General features: G+C 45.3%; 2 protein-coding genes across 6 annotated transcripts; both read left to right on the top strand.

The window, feature by feature from the left end:
* The first annotated feature begins 4065 nt into the window (after positions 1-4065).
* On the top strand, positions 4066-8439 carry LOC129842774 (zinc finger protein 420-like). Of its 2 annotated transcripts, none has more exons than XM_055911418.1 (4): positions 4066-4625; positions 4929-5112; positions 5413-6528; positions 6774-8439. In XM_055911418.1, the coding sequence occupies exons 1-4, from the start codon at positions 4233-4235 to the stop codon at positions 7646-7648; spliced, it is 2568 nt and encodes an 855-aa protein (XP_055767393.1). In that variant the 5' UTR covers positions 4066-4232; the 3' UTR covers positions 7649-8439. The 2 variants fall into 2 exon arrangements, with proteins under 2 accessions (XP_055767393.1, XP_055767392.1); XM_055911417.1 differs by having other exon boundaries at positions 4066-4634.
* Positions 8440-8590: 151 nt separating this feature from the next.
* On the top strand, positions 8591-20143 carry LOC129842775 (zinc finger protein ZFP2-like). Of its 4 annotated transcripts, XR_008757681.1 has the most exons (7): positions 8591-8851; positions 10140-10371; positions 11715-12677; positions 12853-16242; positions 17551-17773; positions 18261-19094; positions 19373-20143. XR_008757681.1 is itself a non-coding variant. In XM_055911419.1 (4 exons), the coding sequence occupies exons 1-4, from the start codon at positions 17091-17093 to the stop codon at positions 19861-19863; spliced, it is 1557 nt and encodes a 518-aa protein (XP_055767394.1). In that variant the 5' UTR covers positions 16263-17090; the 3' UTR covers positions 19864-20143. The 4 variants fall into 4 exon arrangements, 3 of the variants coding, with proteins under 3 accessions (XP_055767396.1, XP_055767394.1, XP_055767395.1); XM_055911419.1 differs by lacking the exons at positions 8591-8851; positions 10140-10371; positions 11715-12677; positions 12853-16242 and adding an exon at positions 16263-17099; XM_055911420.1 differs by lacking the exons at positions 8591-8851; positions 10140-10371; positions 11715-12677; positions 12853-16242 and adding an exon at positions 17084-17173.
* The last annotated feature ends 2938 nt before the right edge of the window (positions 20144-23081 follow it).

Genomic DNA, 23081 nt, shown 5'->3' with positions numbered 1-23081 from the left:
CCTGATCTGTCTTCCCCAGAATCTTCCGCTCCCTATCTTTTACATTGGTTTTTATCCTCCTTAATTCCCCATGCCTCCAAACGTCTTCCAAGAATGATGGAGGCCACTGTGTTCTTGTCTACGGACAACTCCTTCAACCTCATGGCTTGGTTTTTTGCTCTAGAAGAAAAAAGAAACGCACACCTATTTAGGCGAGGTGCTGGCTAGCGGAGTGGAAAACTTGAAAATAAAGGAGAGCCACTCTAGGAGCTCAGATGCAAAAATGTAATATCCAACGTTTCGACAGCCAAGCTGTCTTCAACAGGGTATAATCACAAACACTGCGGGATGACTCGTTTATATAGTGTCAAAACACAGGTGTCTGTAATCATGGCCAAGTGTGGCCAAATATCATTGGTTAATTATCAAATATTAAAATGGCATACAAAGAACAGCATACAAAAAACAAATGGATAGCATACGATCATAGATTTATTTTAGACTACACAAGCTTACAAACAATTACAATGGCAAAGTCACAATAATCACAAGAATGGCTTCAGATCAAAGTCTACGTTGAGACCGAAGGCAGCAAGGGTCTTTAAGTTAAAGATCCAGGCAGCCTCTCGTTTTAACAATAAATTATCAAGGTCAGCCCCTCTCCTAGGGAGGGTGACATATTCGATGCCAATATAACGCAGAGACGAAATCGATCGGTTTGCTTCCAAAAAGTTGGTTTTTGCTCTGACATTCACTGTCAACTGTGGGACCTTATATAGACGGGGGGGGGTGTCTTTCCAAATCATGTCCAATCAATTCAATTTACCACAGGTGTAATCCAATCAAGTTGCAGAAACATCTCAAGGAGGATCAATGGAAACAGGATGCACCTGAGCTCAATTTCAACTCTCATAGCAAAGGGTCTGAATTCTTACTAAATAAGATATTTATGTTTTGCAAAAATATATATATTTTTAACAGTTTTGCTTTGTCATTATGGGTTATTATGTGTAGTTTGATGAGTCATTTTTATTTATTTAATACATTTTAGAATAAGGCTGTAATGTAACAAAATGTGAAAAAAGGGAAGGGGTCTGAATACTTTCCAAATGCACTGTATACAAAGGAGGAGAAGGTCAAACCCCAGAGAGATGCTGGTGGCTACGACACCGCCATGCATTTCTGTACGTCAGATGTCTTCTGTCTGCTCTCCAGAGGGTGGTGCAGTCTGCCCAACGCATCACCGGGGGCAAACTACCTGCCCTCCAGGACACCTACAGCACCTGATGTCACAGGAAGGCCAAAAAGATCATTAAGGACAACAACCACCCGAGCCACTGCCTGTTCACCCCGCTACCATCCAGAAGGAGATGTCAGTACAGGTGCATCAAAGTTGGGACCGAGAGACTAAAAAACAGCTTCTATCTCAAGACCATCAGACTGCTGTGTATATATATATACACTGCTCAAAAAAATAAAGGGAACACTTAAACAACGCAATGTAACTCCAAGTCAATCACACTTCTGTGAAATCAAACTTTCCACTTAGGAAGCAACACTGATTGACAATAAATTTCACATGCTGTTGTGCAAATGGAATAGACAGTAGGTGGAAATTATAGGCAATTAGCAAGACACCCCCAATAAAGGAGTGGTTCTGCAGGTGGTGACGACAGACCACTTCTCAGTTCATATGCTTCCTGGCTGATGTTTTGGTCACCTTTGAATGCTGGCGGTGCTTCACTAGAGTGAAGACGGAGATGCATGAGACGGAGTCTACAACCCACACAAGTGGCTCAGGTAGTACAGTTCATCCAGGATGGCACATCAATGCGAGCTGTGGCAAAAAGGTTTGCTGTGTCTGTCAGCGTAGTGTCCAGAGCATGGAGGCGCTACCAGGAGACAGGCCAGTACATCAGGAGACGTGGAGGAGGCCGTAGGAGGGCAACAACCCAGCAGCAGGACCGCTACCTCCGCCTTTGTGCAAGAAGGAGCAGAAGGAGCACTGCCAGAGCCCTGCAAAATGACCTCCAGCAGGCCACAAATGTGCATGTGTCTGCTCAAACGGTCAGAAACAGACTCCATGAGGGTGGTATGAGGGCCCGATGTCCACAGGTGGGGGTTGTGCTTACAGCCCAACACCGTGCAGGACGTTTGGCATTTGCCAGAGAACACCAAGATTGGCAAATTCGCCACTGGCGCCCTGTGCTCTTCACAGATGAAAGCAGGTTCACACTGAGCACATGTGACAGAGTCTGGAGACGCCGTGGAGAACGTTCTGCTGCCTGCAACATCCTCCAGCATGACCGGTTTGGCGGTGGGTCAGTCATGGTGTGGGGTGGCATTTCTTTGGGGGGCCGCACAGCCCTCCATGGGCTCGCCAGAGGTAGCCTGACTGCCATTAGTTACCGAGATGAGATCCTCAGACCCCTTGTGAGACCATATGCTGGTGCGGTTGGCCCTGGGTTCCTCCTAATGCAAGACAATGCTAGACCTCATGTGGCTGGAGTGTGTCAGCAGTTCCTGCAAGAGGAAGGCATTGATGCTATGGACTGGCCCGCCCGTTCCGCAGACCTGAATCCAATTGAGCACATCTGGGACATCATGTCTCGCTCCATCCACCAACGCCACATTGCACCACAGACTGTCCAGGAGTTGGCGGATGCTTTAGTCCAGGTCTGGGAGGAGATCCCTCAGGAGACCATCCACCACCTCATCAGGAGCATGCCCAGGCGTTGTAGGGAGGTCATACAGGCACGTGGAGGCCACACACACTACTGAGCCTCATTTTGACTTGTTTTAAGGACATTACATCAAAGTTGGATCAGCCTGTAGTGTGGTTTTCCACTTTAATTTTGAGTGACTCCAAATCCAGACCTCCATGGGTTGATAAATTTGATTTCCATTGATGATTTTTGTGTGATTTTGTTGTCAGGACATTCAACTATGTAAAGAAAAAAGTATTTAATAAGAATGGTTCATTCATTCAGATCTAGGATGTGTTATTTTAGTGTTCCCTTTATTTTTTTGAGCAGTGTATATATATATATATATATATATATATATATATTTATATATATAATATTTTGTTTACCTTCATTTAACTAGACCAGTCAGTTAAGAACAAATTCTTATTTACAATGATGGCCTACCCATCTTCCTCTACTTTCTTCACTGCTTCAACAGCTTCTGCACTACTCTGACTCTTGCCACCTCAACCTGCCTCTCTCACACCAGACACCTCCAATCCCCAGCAACATGGGCACCAAAACAACACAATCCTCTGTCCAGTCCCTTTTATTTTTAACCTTTAGGTAACTAGGCAAGTCAGATAAGAACCCATTCTTATTTACAATGACGGCCTACCCCGGCCAAAACCCAGACGACTCTGGGCCAATTGGGCTCCAGAGTGGCGCAGCAGTCTAAGACACTGCATCTCAGTGCAAGAGGCATCACTACAGCCCCTGGTTCAAATCCACATTGTAAATAACAATTTGTTCTTAACTGACTTGCCTAGTTAATTAAAGGTTACATTTTAAAAATATTTTTTTTAAGTAAATTGCGCACCGCCCTATATGGGACTCCCAATAACGTCCGGGTGTGTTACAGCCTGGAATCGAACCAGTGACTGAGATGCAGTGCCTTAGACTGCTGCACCACTCGGGAGCCCAAACACAATCCTCACTCCTGCGCTGACTCTATTTGAAGGACCTGATCAGAGCCATTGATGAGGAATTAATTAGGTTCATGATATCATTAGTTACTGTATCCTATTGCAGATATGTCTGTTTAATTCATTGACACAACACATTATCTTTACTTTACTGATGACTGGCAGCAGTAGTATACCTACATCATGTGAAGACAGTCAGTGGGACCTTCTGCATAAGGTATTTGATTTAATAAATCATCATTGCAACAACTTGCATCTCTCAATTCAACAAACCGTTCAGTACGTATTCGGAAAATCTCCAGTTTTACGTCCTGTTTGTCTTCACACTCCAGTACAGTAGGTGGCGGTAATGCGCATTTGCAGTTGGTTTGCAAACATTACAAAAAAACAACAACATTACAGTAGAATCAAAAAGGTGAAGAAGAAAAAAGGAAGTAGTCGACGAGAAGCTAGCTAGAATGGTTAATATTTAGCTAGCTGCTTCAGTCAGAATACTGTACTAACTAATTAACAATCTCTTTAGCGGATTGTAGCTGTCTTGCCATTGACTACATTTTTGTTGGTACGTGGATAGGACAATATGAGTGGAGAGAGGGAAACGTTGTTGGATGGAATCGAACAGAGTTTGTGGAATTTAACCGAGAACAATTTACGTTACCTGTGTGAACGTTGTGGAATAGCTGGCCAAGATGGCTCCGACGTTAAAGGGAAGAATTATCGCTCGTTGCGTCGTAAAATAGAAGAATATTGTGAAAGTGATGATTTAATGAAATTAGAGGACCAGGGAATGTCTTGGTTACTCCAACTGCAAAACGACATCAAAACAATACAGCAAGATGCTAGCCTCAGCCAGTCAGCGCAAGTGGACACACTGGACGGCACCGAACCAAGCAGAACCAAGAACGAGGAGGGCGCTGAGAGGTTGACAGACCCAGCTCCAGAGAGACACATACCACCAGAACGGAGGGAGAACGTGAGTGACGTGAGTATTACATCCCAGTCACAGAGACTATACAGTTACTTGCCAGATAATTATAGTAGATCGGAAACAGATACAGATTAGCTCAGCTTCAGCAGCCGAGAATCGCAGGCTATTTAGCCCGATCTAGGATCAGTTTAGCCATTTCGGATCATAACGAATGAATTATGTAGATAGGGGGGTGGGACCTGATCGTAGATCAGCACCAATACTCTGAGACGCTTTATTAATATATAGGCCCAGATCCTTATCACTTTGTTAAGACTGCACTGACACACTCTCTATGTTGTATCGTAGGACTCAGAAGACCCATCCAGACAGTCCCCAGCCAGTTCTTCAGAACCCCAACTCTCGGCGTCATCACCGGGTCCTGACAGGAACCATGGTGACCAGAGGTCAAAACTGGGTAGTCTGCGGATAGTTCTACAAAAAGTTGTTGTCGTCAAGGAGGAGGAAGACGACTGGGATTGTTGTGTTACAGGTAAGTGATTAGATGTGTTAAGATGAGATGTACTTTAATGTCCATTAACTTAGAGCACTTTGTTTTTGTGTTAGTGCTGGATTGAACGAAAGACTGCACAGTCTGTAGGTAATTAGGCAAGCCTTGGTGCAGGAGCCTATCTCCTGTTTCTGTAACGGAAGGCAGCTTGTTGTACAAGCCTTGGGACAGAATGTACAAGTACACCCACTGGACAGGACATTATACCCCAGGACCTAATGAAGAATAACAACATGAGCTGGACTCCTCTGGTCCTTATTCTCTCCCGTCTCTGTCCCACAGGTGAGAGTCCCAACCAACCATCTGCCAGTGAATATAGTCCCTCTTCATCGGAAGAACCAGAACATTCCGAATCCGAAGATCCAGAACATTCCGAATACGAAGATCCTGAACATTCCGAATCAGAAGAACCTGAACAACGACGAGTGAAACGCAAAACTAAGACTCACAGCTGCCTAGCGTGTGGGAGGAAGTTTGTCTCCTTGTACACACTAAGGAGACACCAGAACAGGACCCACACAGGAGAGGAGACGGAGAACAGGACACACACAGGAGAGGAGACGGAGAAGAGTAAAGGACAGAGTCCTGCTTCAGGAGAACCTGAACAACAAAAGAGGAAATGGGGAGTCAGGAAGACCCACTCCTGCCCCGAGTGTGGAAGACACTGCCCATCGTTATCAGCACTGAAGGTCCACCAGAGAATCCACACTGGAGAGAAGCCTTACCTCTGCTCTGAGTGTGGGAAGGGCTTCACTTATCAAAGTAGCTTGAGATTACACCAGAAGAAAGACTCCGCTGACAAGGTGACCTGCTGCTGTGGACAAGAGTTCTCCTCAAAGTGCGTTCTGGAGGTTCACTTGAAGACGGACACTGGAGCCAAGCCTTACACCTGCTGTGTGTGTGGCAAGGGGTTCGGTAAAAAAGAGCGGCTAAAAGAACACCAGAGATCCCACACAGGAGAGATGCCTTACTCTTGCTCTTTCTGTGGCAAGGGTTACTACCAAAAACCGGCTTGGAAAGCCCACGAGCGAACACACACCGAGGAGAAGCCCCTGTGCTCTGTGTGTGGACGGACCTTCTCTAATAAGACTACATTAAAAGTCCACCAACGAACACACACAGGAGAGAAGCCTTTCCTCTGCTCTGAGTGTGGCAAGGGCTTCCTCAGTAAAGCATACCTGACGACCCACCAGCGATTCAACTGTTCTGGGGGAGAGGAACGACGGCGAGCAAAGAGATTTCACAAGTGTCCGGACTGTGGGAAGGAGTTCACACAAGCAAACAAACTGGAGAGACACATGAGAACACACACAGGGGAGAGGCCTTACCAGTGCTCTGTGTGTGGGATGAGGTTCAACCAGAAAGGGAATCTCAAAACGCATTTTAAAGTGCACACAGGTGAGTGTCCTCCTTTACCTTGAATCCATCCTGATGGACGACTAGCAAACTGTCAGTGATCAAAACCATGTTGTTTAAAACAACACGTAAACCATGACTTAGTATACTCATCCACACCTTAACAATAACATTGTTGCATGTTGCATTGGTTGAGTCCCAAACGACACCCTATTCATCTATAGTGCACTACTTTTGACCAGGGCCCATATGGGCTCACTGAGTGTCCGTGTGTCTTGTCTATACAGGAGGGGATCCCAGTTTAGTGGCTGACATGGAGACTCCCTCTGAACAACCTCGGGACAACAGACGTAAAGCTGGGAGACCACAACGCTGCCTCCATCAGCATGACGAGGAGGGAACATCTCACCACCTCCCGGCGCCACAGAGGGAGGAAACATCCCACCACCTCCCGGCGCCACAGAGGGAGGGAACATCCCACCACCTCCCGGCGCCACAGAGGGAGGAAACATCCCAACACCTCCCGGCGCCACAGAGGGAGGGAAGCCAACACCTCCCGGCACCACAGAGGGAGGGAACATCCCACCACCTCCCGGCACCACAGAGGGAGGAAACATCCCAACACCTCCCGGCACCACAGAGGGAGGAAACATCCCAACACCTCCCGGCACCACAGAGGGAGGGAACATCCCACCACCTCCCGGCACCACAGAAACCCACCATGTCCCCCAGGGGAGAAAAACACTATCTCTGCCCTGAATGTGGCAAGACATACACCCGGGAATACGACCTCCGAGTCCACCTCAGAACGCACACAGGAGAGAGACCGTACCAGTGTGATGAATGCGGAAAGACCTTTGTTCGGAAACAAGGGCTCCGTCAACACCGGCGGTCACATGCTCCCAAGCCCATGGGACCGACCCGTCAGTTAGGTAGGCCCGTCAGCATGGGTTCCAGTAGCAGAAGACCTCACCAACCACCCAGGATGGGAAGCTCTAAGCAGCAGTTGTCCAGGGTTGATAAACCCATGCCTCCGTGCTCTAGTGTAGAGAGAGCCATGCCGTTCCATACAGTGGAGAGACCCATGCCTTTACATCGAGTGGAGAGACCCATGCCGTTACCAGACATGGAGAGAGAACACTGGCAGTACTGGCACCTTTAAACTCCATGTCTATGTCTGCATCCTATTCCCTATATAGTGCACTACTTTTGACCAGGGCTCATGGCGTTCTGGACAAATGTAGTGCACTATAAATGGCATAGGGTGCCATTTTGGACACACTATGTCTCTCGTGACTAAACAGAACTGTTCTTCTTGCTTCCGTTTGTGTGTGTGTGTGTGAGAGTGTGTGTGTGTTGTTGCTTCCTCATTTATGATCAGTATAATAATCGTTACCACTGAGCAAGATAATCTTGCCAACTGTAGTTATAGTAACGTACATATTTTTAATCAACAAAAATTAAGCGATTGCATTTTTGTCCATTCTAGTGTTTAAAAAAATATCTTATGTTACTTATTGAAGCTGTAAGGATTCAAAACAAATCCACAGTGACGTACATGTCATAATGCCAGTGTCAAACGTTGGCCCTTTTTGTATATGCCTTCTAACATTTTAATTTCATTGACGGTATAAGCAGAGATGGCTAAGTTGTAAGAGATGTCATCTGTTGTCTTTACACTTCAGCCCGGATGGTGGTGTGTGTGTTGCTTCCTCATCTGTGATCAGTACAATAAAGTCTGCTGTATTGTGTAAGATAATCACTCCAACTGTAGTTGTCATCCTGTGCAGATTTTAATCAACAAAAATCAAGTGTTTTGTATTTTAGTCCTTGTGTTTTTTTTATATCTTATGTTACTTATTGAAGCTGTCATGATACTAAGAAATCCACAGTGACTTGCATGTCATAATGCCATGGACCAATAAATTAACAATGGGAGGGGGGATAAATGTATTTCTCTCTTTATTACCTTTATCTATAAAAAACATTTGACTTCAGAAACGGTCAGACAGCTACGTTGCAAGAGACTTGTACTCCATTGTCTTTGTTCTCCAGACCGAATAGGGGCGCTAAAGCACAAACAAAATACGACCTCATACCAGAAGTAGGAAGCCAAACTGAGTTGGACAGTTTACCGAACTTCACTTATAACACCTCATCGTTCAAAACACTTTTGCAGAAAAATTTATGAAAGGAAGACCGCAGCTTTTAAATAAATAGCCTCAGGCGTTGGTATTTCCCAGCTTTCATCCAACGAGACTCGAGGTTACGACCAACAACATTGTCAGTCATCATTATGCAGTTTAAACTAAACTAGCTTTCTAGTTAGTTAGCTCAGGGATTAATTCCCAATGCTATGGACGAGGTAAGAATCTGAATGTGAGCTAGCCACATCTCTTTTCTGAAATCTGCTCGGCGGTTGCTATACCAAATGTTGTGGCTAGCTTGCAAATCAAGTTGCTCAGTATTTTATAGACTACAGTGAATGGTAGCAACATCAGTAACGTTACTAGCTAACAATGTTGTAGGTCGCTGATATGTTTTCTATGAAGGTAACGTAGCTAGTTAACTGGCCAGCTAGCTAGATGAATGACAATACAATCAACAGTAGCTGGTGTATTTTGGTTTGCATTGATTGATATCAAATCAAATGTTATTGGTCATATACACATATTTAGCATATTTTATTGCGGGTGTAGCGAAATGCTTGTGTTCCTTGCTCCAACAGTACATTAGCATCTAACAATTCACAACAATACACAAATCTAAAAGTAAATTAATGGAATTAATAAATATATAAACATTAGGACGAGCAATGTCGGAGTGGCATTGACTAAAATAAAGAAGAATAGAATACAGTATATACATAAGACTAAAGCAGAATGTAAACATTTTTAAAGTGACCAGTGTTCCATGTCCGTGTATATAGGGCAGCAGCCTCTAAGGTGCAGGGTTGAGTAACCGGGTGGAAGTCATCTAGTGATGGCTATTTAAAAGTCGGATGGTCTTGAGATAGAAGCTGTTTTTCAGCCTACCTGTCCAACTTTGATGCAGCTGTACTAACCTTGCCTTCTGGATGATAGCGGGGTGAACAGGCCGTGGCTCGGGTGGTTGATTATCTTTATGGCCTTCATGTGACATCGGGCGCTGTAAGTGTCCTGGAGAGCAGGCAGTGTGCCCCTGGTGACGCGTTGGGTAGACCGCACCACCCTCTGGAGAGCCCTGCGGTTGCGGGCGGTGCAGTTGCCGGACCAGGCGGTGATACAGCTCGACAGGATGCTCTCAATTGTGCATCTGTAAAAGTTTATTAGTGTCTTCGGGGGCCAAGACACATTTCTTCAGCCTCCTGAGGTTGAAGAGGTGCTGTTGTGCCTTTTTCACCACACTGTCTGTGTGGGTGGACCATTTCAGATTGTCAGGGATGTGTACGCCGAGGAACTTGAAGCTTTCCACCTTCTCCACTGATAAGTTCCTAAACCAGTTATACTTAGCTGGAAAGGTTTATTTCAAAGAGAAGTAGTCTTTTTTCATAACAAGCAAACAAAACAATTGCCTTGCTATTTAGGATGGTGTCATATTGCTAAATCTACATATTAAATAATGGAACTAGCTAGTGTGCTGTTAAAACTGAGCTGTCACTCTTCATCATATAGGATTCTGAAGACCGGTCCAGCCCGTCTCCATCCTGCTCCACTGAACCCCAACCCACTGTGTCCCCGGGTCCTGACAGGAACCATGGTGACCAGGAGGACAGTAACCATGGTGATCAGAAAGACACAGCGCAGGGTCAGGAGAGGGTTACTGTGAGTCTGGACATCAACAGTGAAACACCAACATTTAATATCGTAGTCAAAGAAGAAGAAGACTGGGAACTAGATAATACAGGTGGGTAGCTGGAGCAAGGCTAACTTGGGATGAGTCCCAAAGGGTATGCTATTCCCTTTAAAGTGCACTACTGTAGACCAGAATGGCACCCTATTCCCTTTATAGTGCACTACTGTAGACCAGAATGGCATCCTATTCCCTATATAGTGCACTACTGTTGACCAGAATGGCATCCTATTCCCTATATAGTGCACTACTGTTGACCAGAATGGCACCCTATTCCCTATATAGTCTACTACTCTTGACCAGAACCCTATGGCTATGGTCAAAATTAGTGCACTTTATAGGGTGCTGTCTTGGATAGCTTTGCCATAAATTCTACAACAGGAGAAGCACAGGAGATATTGTAAAATAAGGGAGAAACCCGGTAGGTATGCATATGCACATTGAGTCTGACTCAGTCTCACTGACTATATCTGTCCTGTCTCATCCCCACAGGATTCCCAGCCATCACTCTGCAGCTGGGGAGAGACCCTCTACATCAGGAGAACCTGACTCCGTCTCACTGACTATATCTGTCCTGTCTCATCCCCACAGGATTCCCAGCCATCACTCTGCAGCTGGGGAGAGACCCTCTACATCAGGAGAACCTGACTCCGTCTCACTGACTATATCTGTCCTGTCTCATCCCCACAGGATTCCCAGCCATCACTCTGCAGCTGGGGAGAGACCCTCTACATCAGGAGAACCTGACTCCGTCTCACTGACTATATCTGTCCTGTCTCATCCCCACAGGAGAGAGTCCCAGCCATCACTCTGCAGGCGGGGAGAGACCCTCTACATCAGGAGAACCTGACTCAGTCTCACTGACTATATCTGTCCTGTCTCATCCCCACAGGAGAGAGTCCCAGCCATCACTCTGCAGCCAGGGAGAGACCCTCTACATCAGGAGAACCTGACTCCGTCTCACTGACTATATCTGTCCTGTCTCATCCCCACAGGATTCCCAGCCATCACTCTGCAGCTGGGGAGAGACCCTCTACATCAGGAGAACCTGACTCAGTCTCACTGACTATATCTGTCCTGTCTCATCCCCACAGGAGAGAGTCCCAGCCATCACTCTGCAGCCAGGGAGAGACCCTCTACATCAGGAGAACCTGACTCCGTCTCACTGACTATATCTGTCCTGTCTCATCCCCACAGGATTCCCAGCCATCACTCTGCAGCTGGGGAGAGACCCTCTACATCAGGAGAACCTGACTCCGTCTCACTGACTATATCTGTCCTGTCTCATCCCCACAGGAGAGTCCCAGCCATCACTCTGCAGCTGGGGAGAGACCCTCTACATCAGGAGAACCTGACTCAGTCTCACTGACTATATCTGTCCTGTCTCATCCACACAGGAGAAAGTCCCAGCCATCACTCTGCAGCCAGGGAGAGACCCTCTACATCAGGAGAACCTGAGCAACACCAGATGAAATGCAGAACGAGGCAGAAAAAGACCCACTCATGCCCAGATTGTGGGAAACACTGCCAGACATTATCGGCACTACAAATACACATGAGAACCCACACAGGAGAGAAGCCTTACGCTTGCTTTGTGTGTGAGAAAACGTTCATTATTAGACAAGCTTTGAAAACACACCAGCGAACACACACAGGAGAGAAGCCTTATACCTGCTCTGAGTGTGGGAAGGGCTTCGCTCATCAATGTAGTTTGAGATACCACCAAAAGAGGAATTCTGAACAGGTTAAAACAGACCCGAATGAGAAGATGACCTGCTGCTGTGGACAAGAGTTCTCCTCAAAGTGCGTTCTGGAGGTTCACTTGAAGACGGACACTGGAGCCAAGCCTTACACCTGCTGTGTGTGTGGCAAGAGGTTCAATAAAGAATCATTAAAAGAACACCAGAGATCCCATACAGGAGAGATGCCTTACTCTTGCTCTTTCTGTGGCAAGGGTTACTATCACAAACCGGCTTGGAAAGCCCACGAGCGAACACACACTGAGGAGAAGCCCCTGTGCTCTGTGTGCGGACGGACCTGCTCTAGTAAGTATACGTTAAAAGTCCACGAACGAACACACACAGGAGAGATGCCTTACCTCTGCTCTGAGTGTGGCAAGGGCTTCATCAGTAAAGGACTCCTGATGACCCACGAGCGATTCAATTGTTCTGGGGGAGAGGAACGACGGCGACCAAAGAGATTTCACAAGTGTCCGGACTGTGGGAAGGAGTTCACACAAGCAAACAAACTGGAGAGACACATGAGAACACACACAGGGGAGAGGCCTTACCAGTGCTCTGTGTGTGGGATGAGGTTCAACCAGAAAGGGAATCTCAAAACGCATTTTAAAGTGCACACAGGTGAGTGTCCTCCTTTACCTTGAATCCATCCTGATGGACGACTAGCAAACTGTCAGTGATCAAAACCATGTTGTTTAAAACAACACGTAAACCATGACTTAGTATACTCATCCACACCTTAACAATAACATTGTTGCCTTGTGTCTGTCGCTCCGTCCGTATGTCTGTCATGCAGGCAGGGATCCCAGTTTGCTGCCTGACATGGACATGAGGACGACTTCTTCAGAAGCAGCGAAACAACCTCCGGACAACAGACATGATGTTGGGAAACCACAACACTGCCTGAATCAGATTGGCAAGGAGGGAACCCACAACCTACCGGCAGCACAAACCCACAAACTACCGGCACCACAAACCCACAAACTACCGGCACCACAAACCCACAATCTACCGGCACCACAAACCCACAAACTACCGGCACCACAAACCCACAATCTACCGGCACCACAAACCCACAATCATCCGGCACCACAAACCCACAATCATCCGGCACCACAAACCCACAATCATCCGGCACCACAAACCCACAATCATCCGGCACCACAAACCCACAATCATCCGGCACCACAAACCCACAATCATCCGGCACCACAAACCCACAATCATCCGGCACCACAAACCCACAATCATCCGGCACCACAAACCCACAATCATCCGGCACCACAAACCCACAATCTACCGGCACCACAAACCCACAATCTACCGGCACCACAAACCCACAATCTACCGGCACCACAAACCCACAATCTACCGGCACCACAAACCCACAATCTACCGGCACCACAAACCCACAATCTACCGGCACCACAAACCCACAATCATCCGGCACCACAAACCCACAATCATCCGGCACCACAAACCCACAATCTACCGGCACCACAAACCCACAATCATCCGGCACCACAAACCCACAACCTACCGGCACCACAAACCCACAACCATCCGGCACCACAGAGGGAGGTAAGCCACCACCTCCCGTCAGCACAGAAACCCACCATGTCCCCCAGGGGAGAAAAACACTATCTCTGCCCTGAATGTGGCAAGACTTACACCCGGGAATACGACCTCCGAGTCCACCTCAGAACGCACACAGGAGAGAGACCGTACCAGTGCTATGACTGCGGGAAGGCCTACGTCCGGAAAAACAATCTCCAACAACACCAGCGGTCACATGCTCCTAAGCCCATGGGACCGACCCGCCATTTAGGCAGACCACCCAGGGTGGGCTCTAGTGGTGGAAGGTCTAACCAATCACCCAGGGTAGGAAGAGCTAAGAAAAAAATACATACATCAATGTAAATATGAGAGACTCATGCCCTTACCGCAGATGGAGAGAGGACACTGGCAGTACTGGCACCTTTAAACATGGGGCTGGGTCCATAACTTCATCCCAATTGGCACCCTATTCCCTATATAATGCACTACTTTTGACCAGGGCCCATATGGGAACCTTAAGGGCTCTGCTGAAATGTAGTGCACTATATAGGGAATAGGGTGCTATTTTGGACACCCACAATGCCTCATGACTACAGAATCGTTCTTCTTTCTGGTGTGTGCGCACGTCTGTATGCACTCACGTATTTGTGTGTGTGTGTGTTGTTGTGATCAGTACAATAGAGTCCACTGTGTTGTGTAAGATAATCATACTATGTAATCCTTTGCATTTTATTTCATATATCTTATTTTACTTATTGAAGCTATCATGATACTAAGAAATGACTTGCATTTCATATAACGCCATGGTCTAATAAATGAACATTTGGGGGAAAACGTCTCTCCTTTATTACCCTTATCCAGGACACACTGACGTCACAGATGCGCGACTCTTTCGGAGGCAGTAAGAAAGCCATTCAACATAGCCTAGATTGACGTTCTTATTACTTCTAAACAAAATACACTTTTTGGGGTTCTTATAGGCTTACAATGATGTTTTGATTCTTTCTTGAACAGTCGCTAAGATTATATTTGGTTGTGATCTTTGCAAAATAACTATTTTGGATGTAGCAGTTGTTAGCTAGAATGCTAACGCTCATTGATTATAGCCAGTCGCAAAAGCTAGCCAAAAATACATTTGACTAGTTTAAGTGTTTAAGTATAATGCAGTTGATTTGTGATGACACAAACATATTAAGCAGGACATTCATACGAGCCTTAAAATCCAAGTATAATCCAATAGTAGTGTGAAATGCACTCATAAGCAACATGTAAATAGAGGCTTTTTTTGCTGGCATTCTATAAGAACTCCCCCTTGTTCTTCCACCAACTTGCGGGAATGTTTGCAAACAGAAAGGGGTCTATAAAACATTTGATTTCAGAAGCGGTCAGACAGCTACAGGTAACTGCCAGAATAAAGGAAACGGGTTTCAGCCAGGGATCTCCAACCTTGTTCCTGGAGAGCAACCCTCCTACATGTTTCGCGCCAACCCCAGTTGTAACTAACCAGATTCAGCTCATCAATCAGCTAATTATTAGAATCAACTCATCAACCAGCTAATTATTAGAATCAGGTGCGCTACATGAAGGTTGTAGCAAAAACCTACAGGATGGAACAGTGTTGTAGAGTCCTGGTTGAAACCTACAGGATGGAACAGTGTGGAGAAGCCTGCTTTAAACCTACAGGACGGTAGCTCCCCAGGAACAGTGTTGGAGAGGCCTGGTTTAAACCTACAGGATGGAACAGTGTTGGAGAGGCCTGCTTTAAACCTACAGGATGGAACAGTGTTGGAGAGGCCTGCTTTAAACCTACAGGATGGAACAGTGTTGGAGAGGCCTGCTTTAAACCTACAGGATGGTAGCTCCCCAGGAACAGTGTTGGAGAGGCCTGCTTTAAACCTACAGGATGGAACAGTGTTGGAGAGGCCTGGTTTAAACCTACAGGATGGAACAGTGTTGGAGAGGCCTGGTTTAAACCTACAGGACGGAACAGTGTTGGAGAGGCCTGCTTTAAACCTACAGGACGGAACAGTGTTGGAGAGGCCTGCTTTAAACCTACAGGACGGAACAGTGTTGGAGAGGCCTGGTTTAAACCTACAGGATGGAACAGTGTTGGAGAGGCCTGCTTTAAACCTACAGGACGGAACAGTGTTGGAGAGGCCTGGTTTAAACCTACAGGATGGAACAGTGTTGGAGAGCCCTGTTTATAACCTACAGGACGGTAGCTCCCCAGGAACAGGGTTGGAGAGCCCTGGTTTAAACCTACAGGACGGTAGCTTCACAGGAACAGTGTTGGAGAGCCCTGGTTTAAACATACAGGACGGTGTTGGAGAGCCCTGTTTATAACCTACAGGACGGTAGCTCCCCAGGAACAGGGTTGGAGAGCCGTGGTTTAAACCTACAGGATGGAACAGTGTTGGAGAGCCTTGGTTTAAACCTACAGGACGGCAGCTTCACAGGAACAGTGTTGGAGAGCCTTGGTTTAAACCTACAGGAGGGCAGCTTCACAGGAACAGTGTTGGAGAGCCCTGTTTATAACCTACAGTACGGTAGCTCCCCAGGAACAGTGTTGGAGAGCCCTGGTTTAGGGTGATCACTCAAATTGGCTGTAATGAGGGACGAGTGTTTGCAGGTATTTGTTTTTTTCCTTTCAATTAAGACAGAGATCCTTACTAAAGAGTGGCCTTTATTCGTCAATCAAGTACAAGGGTGGAGCGAAAACCTGCAGACACTCGGCCCTCCGCGGAATGAGTTTGACACGTGCTCGAAGGCAGCGTTTCCCAAAACCATGCCAGGAAAATGCATCCTACACCATAACATAATTTGTATCCCTCATTTACTCAACAGTTTTACTCCAACACTCAGACATATTTTACAACATATTTGTGTTTAGTGAGTCTGCCAGATCAGAGGCAGTAGGAATGACCAGGGATGTTATCTTGATACATGCGTGTATTGAAACATTTTCCTGTCCCGCTAGCATTCGAAATGTAATGGGTACTTTTGGGTGTCAGGGAAAATGTATGGAGTAAAAAGTACATTATTTGGAGTAAAAAGTTGTCGAAAATGTAAAGTACAGATACCCCCCCAAAACTACTTATGTAGTACCTCAAAGTATTTTGACTTAAGTACGTTGCACCACTGCAAGAGATCTGTAATCTATTGCCTTTAACTTCCAGACCGCATTTCGGCGCTAATGCACACTCAAAAGACAACCTAAACCGGAAGTACGAAGCCAAAGAGAGTTTGACAGTTTATTTACCAGTTTATTTAAATGTACATTGTAACGTTAGCATAGCTATTTGTAAAAATAATACAGTAACTTTAGATTAAATATTCTCAGGTGTTGGTATTTCCCAGCCTACATCCAACGAGACGCGAGGTTACGACCAACAAAATTGGCAGTCATCATAAATTAAAACTAAACTAGATTTATATCTAATTTATCAGTTAGCTAGCTAGCTAAGGGATTGATTTACAATGGAAGAGGTACTAATCTGAACGTGTGCTAGCCACATCACTTTTCTGCTCTGCAAACTGCTCGTTTGTTGCTATACCAAATGGTGCGGCTAGCTTGCAAGTCAAGTTGCTCAGTATTTTGTAGAGTACAACGCATGCTAGCAACAGCAGTACTAGCTAACTACGTTGTTGTTGCTTGATGATGTGGTTTTGTTTTCTAGTAGGTATCTAACGTTAGCTAACATAAGGTAACTGGCCAGCGCTAGGTGAAATGAAAATTAGCTGCTGTAATTTGGTTTGCATTGATTGATCGTTTTTAAACCAGGTATATTTAGTTGGAACGGTTTCTTTACTGAGAAATGGTCATTTCTATAACAAGCAGAGACGTTGCCTTGCTGTTAAGGATGGTGTCATATTGCTGAGTCCATCTTTCATAATGAAGCTTGTTGTGAAAACTGAGCTGTCACTCTTCATCATATAGGACTCTGAAGACCCGTCCAGCCCGTCTCCATCCTGCTCCACTGAACCCCAACCCACTGTGTCCCCGGGTCCTGACAGTGACCAGGAGGACAGTAACCATGGTGATCAGAAAGACACAGCGCAGGGTCGGGAGAGGGTTACTGTGAGTCTGGACATCAACAGTGAAACACCAACATTTAATATCGTAGTCAAAGAAGAAGAAGACTGGGAACTAGATAATACAGGTGGGTAGCTGGAGCCAGGCTCTCTATTGTCCACCGGACTCTAATCAAAAGTGGTGCACTATATAGGGAAATAGGGAGGCATGATTTGGGACTCATGTATGTTGCCCTAAATCTGAATGAGAGTAGCACAGGAGGTGGTGTAAAACAATGGAGAAACCCAGTAGGTATGTACAGTAAACTTAGACTCAGTCCCAGCCATCACTCTGCAGGCGGGGAGAGACCCTCTACATCAGGAGAACCTGACTCAGTCTCACTGACTATATCTGTCCTGTCTCATCCCCACAGGAGTCCCAGCCATCACTCTGCAGCTGGGGAGAGACCCTCTACATCAGGAGAACCTGACTCAGTCTCACTGACTATATCTGTCCTGTCTCATCCCCACAGGAGAGAGTCCCAGCCATCACTCTGCAGGCGGGGAGAGACCCTCTACATCAGGAGAACCTGACTCCGTCTCACTGACTATATCTGTCCTGTCTCATCCCCACAGGAGAGAGTCCCAGCCATCACTCTGCAGCCAGGGAGAGACCCTCTACATCAGGAGAACCTGAGCAACACCAGATGAAATGCAGAACGAGGCAGAAAAAGACCCACTCATGCCCAGATTGTGGGAAACACTGCCAGACATTATCGGCACTACAAATACACATGAGAACCCACACAGGAGAGAAGCCTTATACCTGCTCTGAGTGTGGGAAGGGCTTCACTCATCAATGTAGTTTGAGATACCACCACCAGAAGAAACATTCTGAACAGATTAAAACAGACCCGGATGACAAGATTGGCTGCTGTTGTGGACAAGAGTTCTCTTCAAAGAATGTTCTGGAGGTTCACTTGAAGACAAACGCTGGCGACAAGCCTTACGCCTGCTGTGTGTGTAAGAAGACTTTTACTCATAAAGCATTACTGAAAGTACACCAGCGATCCCACACAGGAGAGAAGCCTTTCTCTTGCTCTCTGTGTGAGAAGAGTTTTACTCAAAAAGGAAATTTGACAACACACGAGAAGTCGCACGCCGGAGAGAAACATCCTTGCTCAGTCTGTGGAAAGAGTTTCACTCAGAAAGGCTATCTGAAGATTCATCAGCGGCTTCACTGTTCTGAAGGGGACTTGAGTTCCTCTGTATCAAGAGAACTTGAACACCGACAGAGGAGAGCTAAGGAGACTCACAGATGCCCAGACTGTGGGAAGGAGTTCCCTCAAACATATTACCTGGACAGACACATGAGAACACACACAGGAGAGAGGCCTTACCAGTGCTCTGTGTGTGGGATGAGTTTCACGCAGAAAGGAAATTTAAAAACGCATCAGAAAGTGCACACAGGTGAGCACTTTATGCTGTCATTGATTTATTATTATTGATTAATCATGATTGACGACAACAGCCTACACTCCTAACTGCTTAACATTTAGCACGTTGCATGTAACACATTAATGGAAGTCGTATGACCCTGGTTTGCAAGCTACAAATAGTGTGTGGGCTACAGAGAGAGAGAAAAAACAAAGTGGAATTAAAACAAATAGGGCATTAAATTACATTTTAAAACTAGGAAATAGGATATCTGAAACAGCTCAGATTTGCACACTGTTTCTTTCCCACAGGAGACTATCCCAGCTCCTGGTCCACTGGTGAGGGGAGTCCCTGTACATCGGGAGAAGCTGAACAACACCAGGAGAACCACACGGCCGTCACATCTCACGGCTGCCTAGTGTGTGGCGAGGAATACTCAAACCTCCCAGAACTACACAAACACATGAGATCTCACTCGGGAGAAAAGTGTTTCATCTGCCCTGTGTGTGGCAAGACTTACTCCAGAGAATTTGACCTCAAAGTCCACCTCAGAACACATACAGGAGAGAAACCCCACGAGTGCATCGAATGCGGCAAGAGCTTTGTCCGTAAACAAGGGCTCCGGCAGCACCAGCGGACACATGATGCCAAGCCCATCGGACCGACCCGCCAGTTAGGCAGGCCAAAGCAGTTAACCACCATGGACAGGCCAAAGCATTTATCCAGGGCTCAGATGTCCAAGAAAGTGCCTAAAATGGAGAGTGATACAGAGATACAGGACTGCCAGTACTATGACAATTAACCGCGACTTTGTCTCTTAATAGGTAGAGTTCTTCTCGCTGTGTTTGTGTTGTCGCCATCTCTGATCAGTAAGATAATCATGCTAACTCTCACTCATCTCACCAATCAACATATTATGATCAACAAAAAAGGGGGGGAAGTGTCCCTTTTTTTGGGGGGTCAATTTTTCATCAATGCTGTGATGGTGCTAAGAAATCAACAGTGACTTGTAGCCCACTTGTGAAATGTTCCTCACTGATAATAACCATGTCATGATTAATAAAGAAGCATTCTGGTTAGGACACCTGTTGTCTTTCCCTCCAGGCACAGCGTCCTTCTCGAGATAATTTCGAGTCCATTCACAATGCATGAGGTTAGCTAACGTCAGCTAGTTGGCGCCATAGAGATCCTATTAAATTACAAGAGGGGCTATGCCATAAACCCTCAAAGTTCCATAGTGGAGCCAAAATGGCAGCCATCTTGGTCAGGGAGAAATACAAAACCAGTCTAATTGGTATGAACGGCAGTAGATGATGCATTTCCTGCTTTTACTGATGCAGGAAAATAAAAGTAGGGCATGTGATGTATCAGAAATTGTGTCGTAAATTACATTCAACCTAAAATATTGGTCATATAATTAGAAATACCTGTTATACAAGTTTTATACAAATGTTCTGTATAAATAATCTCTAAAATATATGCAAACAGACCATAAATGTCTCCGGGTTTTTTTCTTGGAAAGCTGTGACTGCTTTTATATCATACAATATTACTACTTGTTGCATTTACAAGTTGTCTAGTTAATTTAAACAATTGATGTAATCATTCCTGTAAATCTGCCTGGCTAGTGAGCTAACATACAGTGCAGTGCAGATAAATTCTTCACATTAGGTGAGATTCTACATGTTATTCTGTGTGTAACTCACAGAGATCCTATTCAATTAGATTAGCTGAGATTCCACATGTTATTCTGGGTGTAACTCACAGAGATCCTATTCAATTAGATTAGGTGAGATTCTACATGTTATTCTGTGTGTAACTCACAGAGATCCTATTCAATTAGATTAGGTGAGATTCCACATGTTATTCTGGGTGTAACTCACAGAGATCCTATTCAATTAGATTAGCTGAGATTCTACAAGTTATTCTGGGTGTAACTCACAGATATCCTATTTAATTAGATTAGGTGAGATTCCACATGTTATTCTGGGTGTAACTCACAGAGATCCTATTCAATTAGATTAGGTGAGATTCTACATGTTATTCTGGGTGTAACTCACAGAGATCCTATTTAATTAGATTAGGTGAGATTCTACATGTTATTCTGGGTGTAAGAACCTGTGACGGAAACCATGACTGCTAAACTGTAAGTCAGGGTTGGGGTCAATTTAAATTGAAAGCAGTCAATTCAGGAAGTGATTTGAACGTAAATTGGAAAAATTTAAAAAAGTTTATTTTTATTTTTTATGATAATCTTTTATTTTTTTACTTATTGAGAAGTCATTGAAAATAGATGCCTTTTCTTTCAATTATTGAATTGGAATGTCAGTTTACTTCCTGATTTGATTGAGTTAAACTCAAATTGACCCCAACCCAGGTGTAAGTGGTTTTGAGTGACTGAAAGTCTGGTTTATCACACTTAGTTTAGCACAGCTCAACATTACTATCATTACATTATGGAACACTTCACATCAAAGAAACAACTGTACCGGTTCCCCCTGTATATAGCCTCGCTATTGTTATTTTACTGCTGCTCTTTAATGATTTGTTACTTTTTTTTTTCTTTTCTTAAAACTGCATTGTTGGTTAAGGGCTTGTAAAGTAAGCATTTCACTGTAAGGTCTACACCTGTAGTATTCGGCGCATGTGACAAATAACATTTGATTTGACACTGGCAGCACTACTATCTCTACCCTCTTTCAGAAGTGTGCACTTGGTCACGACCCCTCATGCATTTAAAGCCATTGGATTGGTGCAAGCATGGCTAGAGGGAGTTTCCACCATATTCCTTTTACACCAATCCCTTCCTTTAAATACACGAGGGGGAGTGTGCGAGTGCACAAGGGTAGAGAATCCGATTGTAACCACTGGCCTTTGACCGAGTACTCGTCAACTCACACAGAGTCTTTCTTTCCTGCAGAAGAGCTCCCCTGGTTTGTACCCTATTGAGGAGAATCCCTCTACAATAAGATTACCTGCCCACCACCGGGAGAAGGTAAAGAGATCTCACCACTGTTCAACGTGTGGGAAAGAACTGCTCATATAAACTAAGGTTACACGAAGGTTAGTGAAGCCTCACTGTTGCTCTGTGTGTGGGAGGGGATTCACACAGAAAGGAAATCTGGAAACGCACAAAGGTGAGAAGAAGCCTTAGCCCGAGACCCCGGACAATGGAAAGACATTCCACATCTCACATTTTACATAAGAATAATAATAATCTCACGCTGATTTAAGTTATTCTGAGCCAGACTATGAAATTTGTCAGTTTGATGTAAAAAGCTAACTAGATCTCAGCTTTAACCTCTTCCATGCAGGACTGAACCCCAGGTTGTGGTCTCCTGGTGAGGAGTTCCTCTACATCAGGAGAACCGGAACAGCACCAGGAGCACAACACAGCTAGGAAGACTCACCTACCAGCTCCACAGATGGACACGAGAACTCATTAAGGAGAGAACCAGCCTCACCAATGCTCTGTTTGTGGGAAGCCATTCACTGAGAAAAGGACAACTAGAAGACCACTAGTTAGTGCATATTAAAGAGAAGCCTTACTTCTTCCCTGACTGTGGGAAGAGATTTGTCAGTGGAAGCAATATTCAAATGGGCTTAGAAGTCACGAGAGAACTCACACTAGAGAAAGACCCTACAGCTGCCCTGTGTGTAGAAAGAGTTTCAAGCAACAAAATCAAGTACCAAAACACATTTATAGACACACACTGCCCCATCAATTTTATTTCACCTTTATTTAACCAGGTAGGCCAGTTGAGAACAAGTTCTCATTTACAACTGCGACCTGGCCACTTAAATAATGTTTACATACTGTTTTACCCACTTTGTATGTATATACTGTATTCTAGCCAAGGCTAATGCTATATTACTACTGCTATACACACCTTTTCTATTGATATGCTGTCTATACACACCTCAACATATATACATTGACATTCCAGCATCGGACATTGTTCGTGCTCATATTTCTTAATTTCCACATTTTTATTTTGGGTGTTTTGTACTGTTTGGTAT

The sequence above is a fragment of the Salvelinus fontinalis genome, unplaced genomic scaffold (genome assembly GCF_029448725.1).
Source record: "Salvelinus fontinalis isolate EN_2023a unplaced genomic scaffold, ASM2944872v1 scaffold_0065, whole genome shotgun sequence".
NCBI classification, from domain to species: domain Eukaryota; kingdom Metazoa; phylum Chordata; class Actinopteri; order Salmoniformes; family Salmonidae; genus Salvelinus; species Salvelinus fontinalis.
This window is presented reverse-complemented; position numbering and strand designations above follow the sequence as displayed.

What these genes read in the sequence shown, in the direction of transcription:
- LOC129842774 (XM_055911417.1), top strand. Translation starts at nt 4,233, where the DNA reads ATGAGTGGAGAGAGGGAAACGTTGTTGGATGGAATCGAACAGAGTTTG. An exon ending in GGAGGGAGAACGTGAGTGAC is followed by an intron (nt 4,635 to 4,928) that starts GTGAGTATTACA and finishes GTTGTATCGTAG; the next exon opens with GACTCAGAAGACCCATCCAG. An exon ending in GCATTTTAAAGTGCACACAG is followed by an intron (nt 6,529 to 6,773) that starts GTGAGTGTCCTC and finishes TTGTCTATACAG; the next exon opens with GAGGGGATCCCAGTTTAGTG.
- LOC129842775 (XM_055911419.1), top strand. An exon ending in CTGGGAACTAGATAATACAG is followed by an intron (nt 17,774 to 18,260) that starts GTGGGTAGCTGG and finishes TCATCCCCACAG; the next exon opens with GAGAGAGTCCCAGCCATCAC. An exon ending in GCATCAGAAAGTGCACACAG is followed by an intron (nt 19,095 to 19,372) that starts GTGAGCACTTTA and finishes TCTTTCCCACAG; the next exon opens with GAGACTATCCCAGCTCCTGG.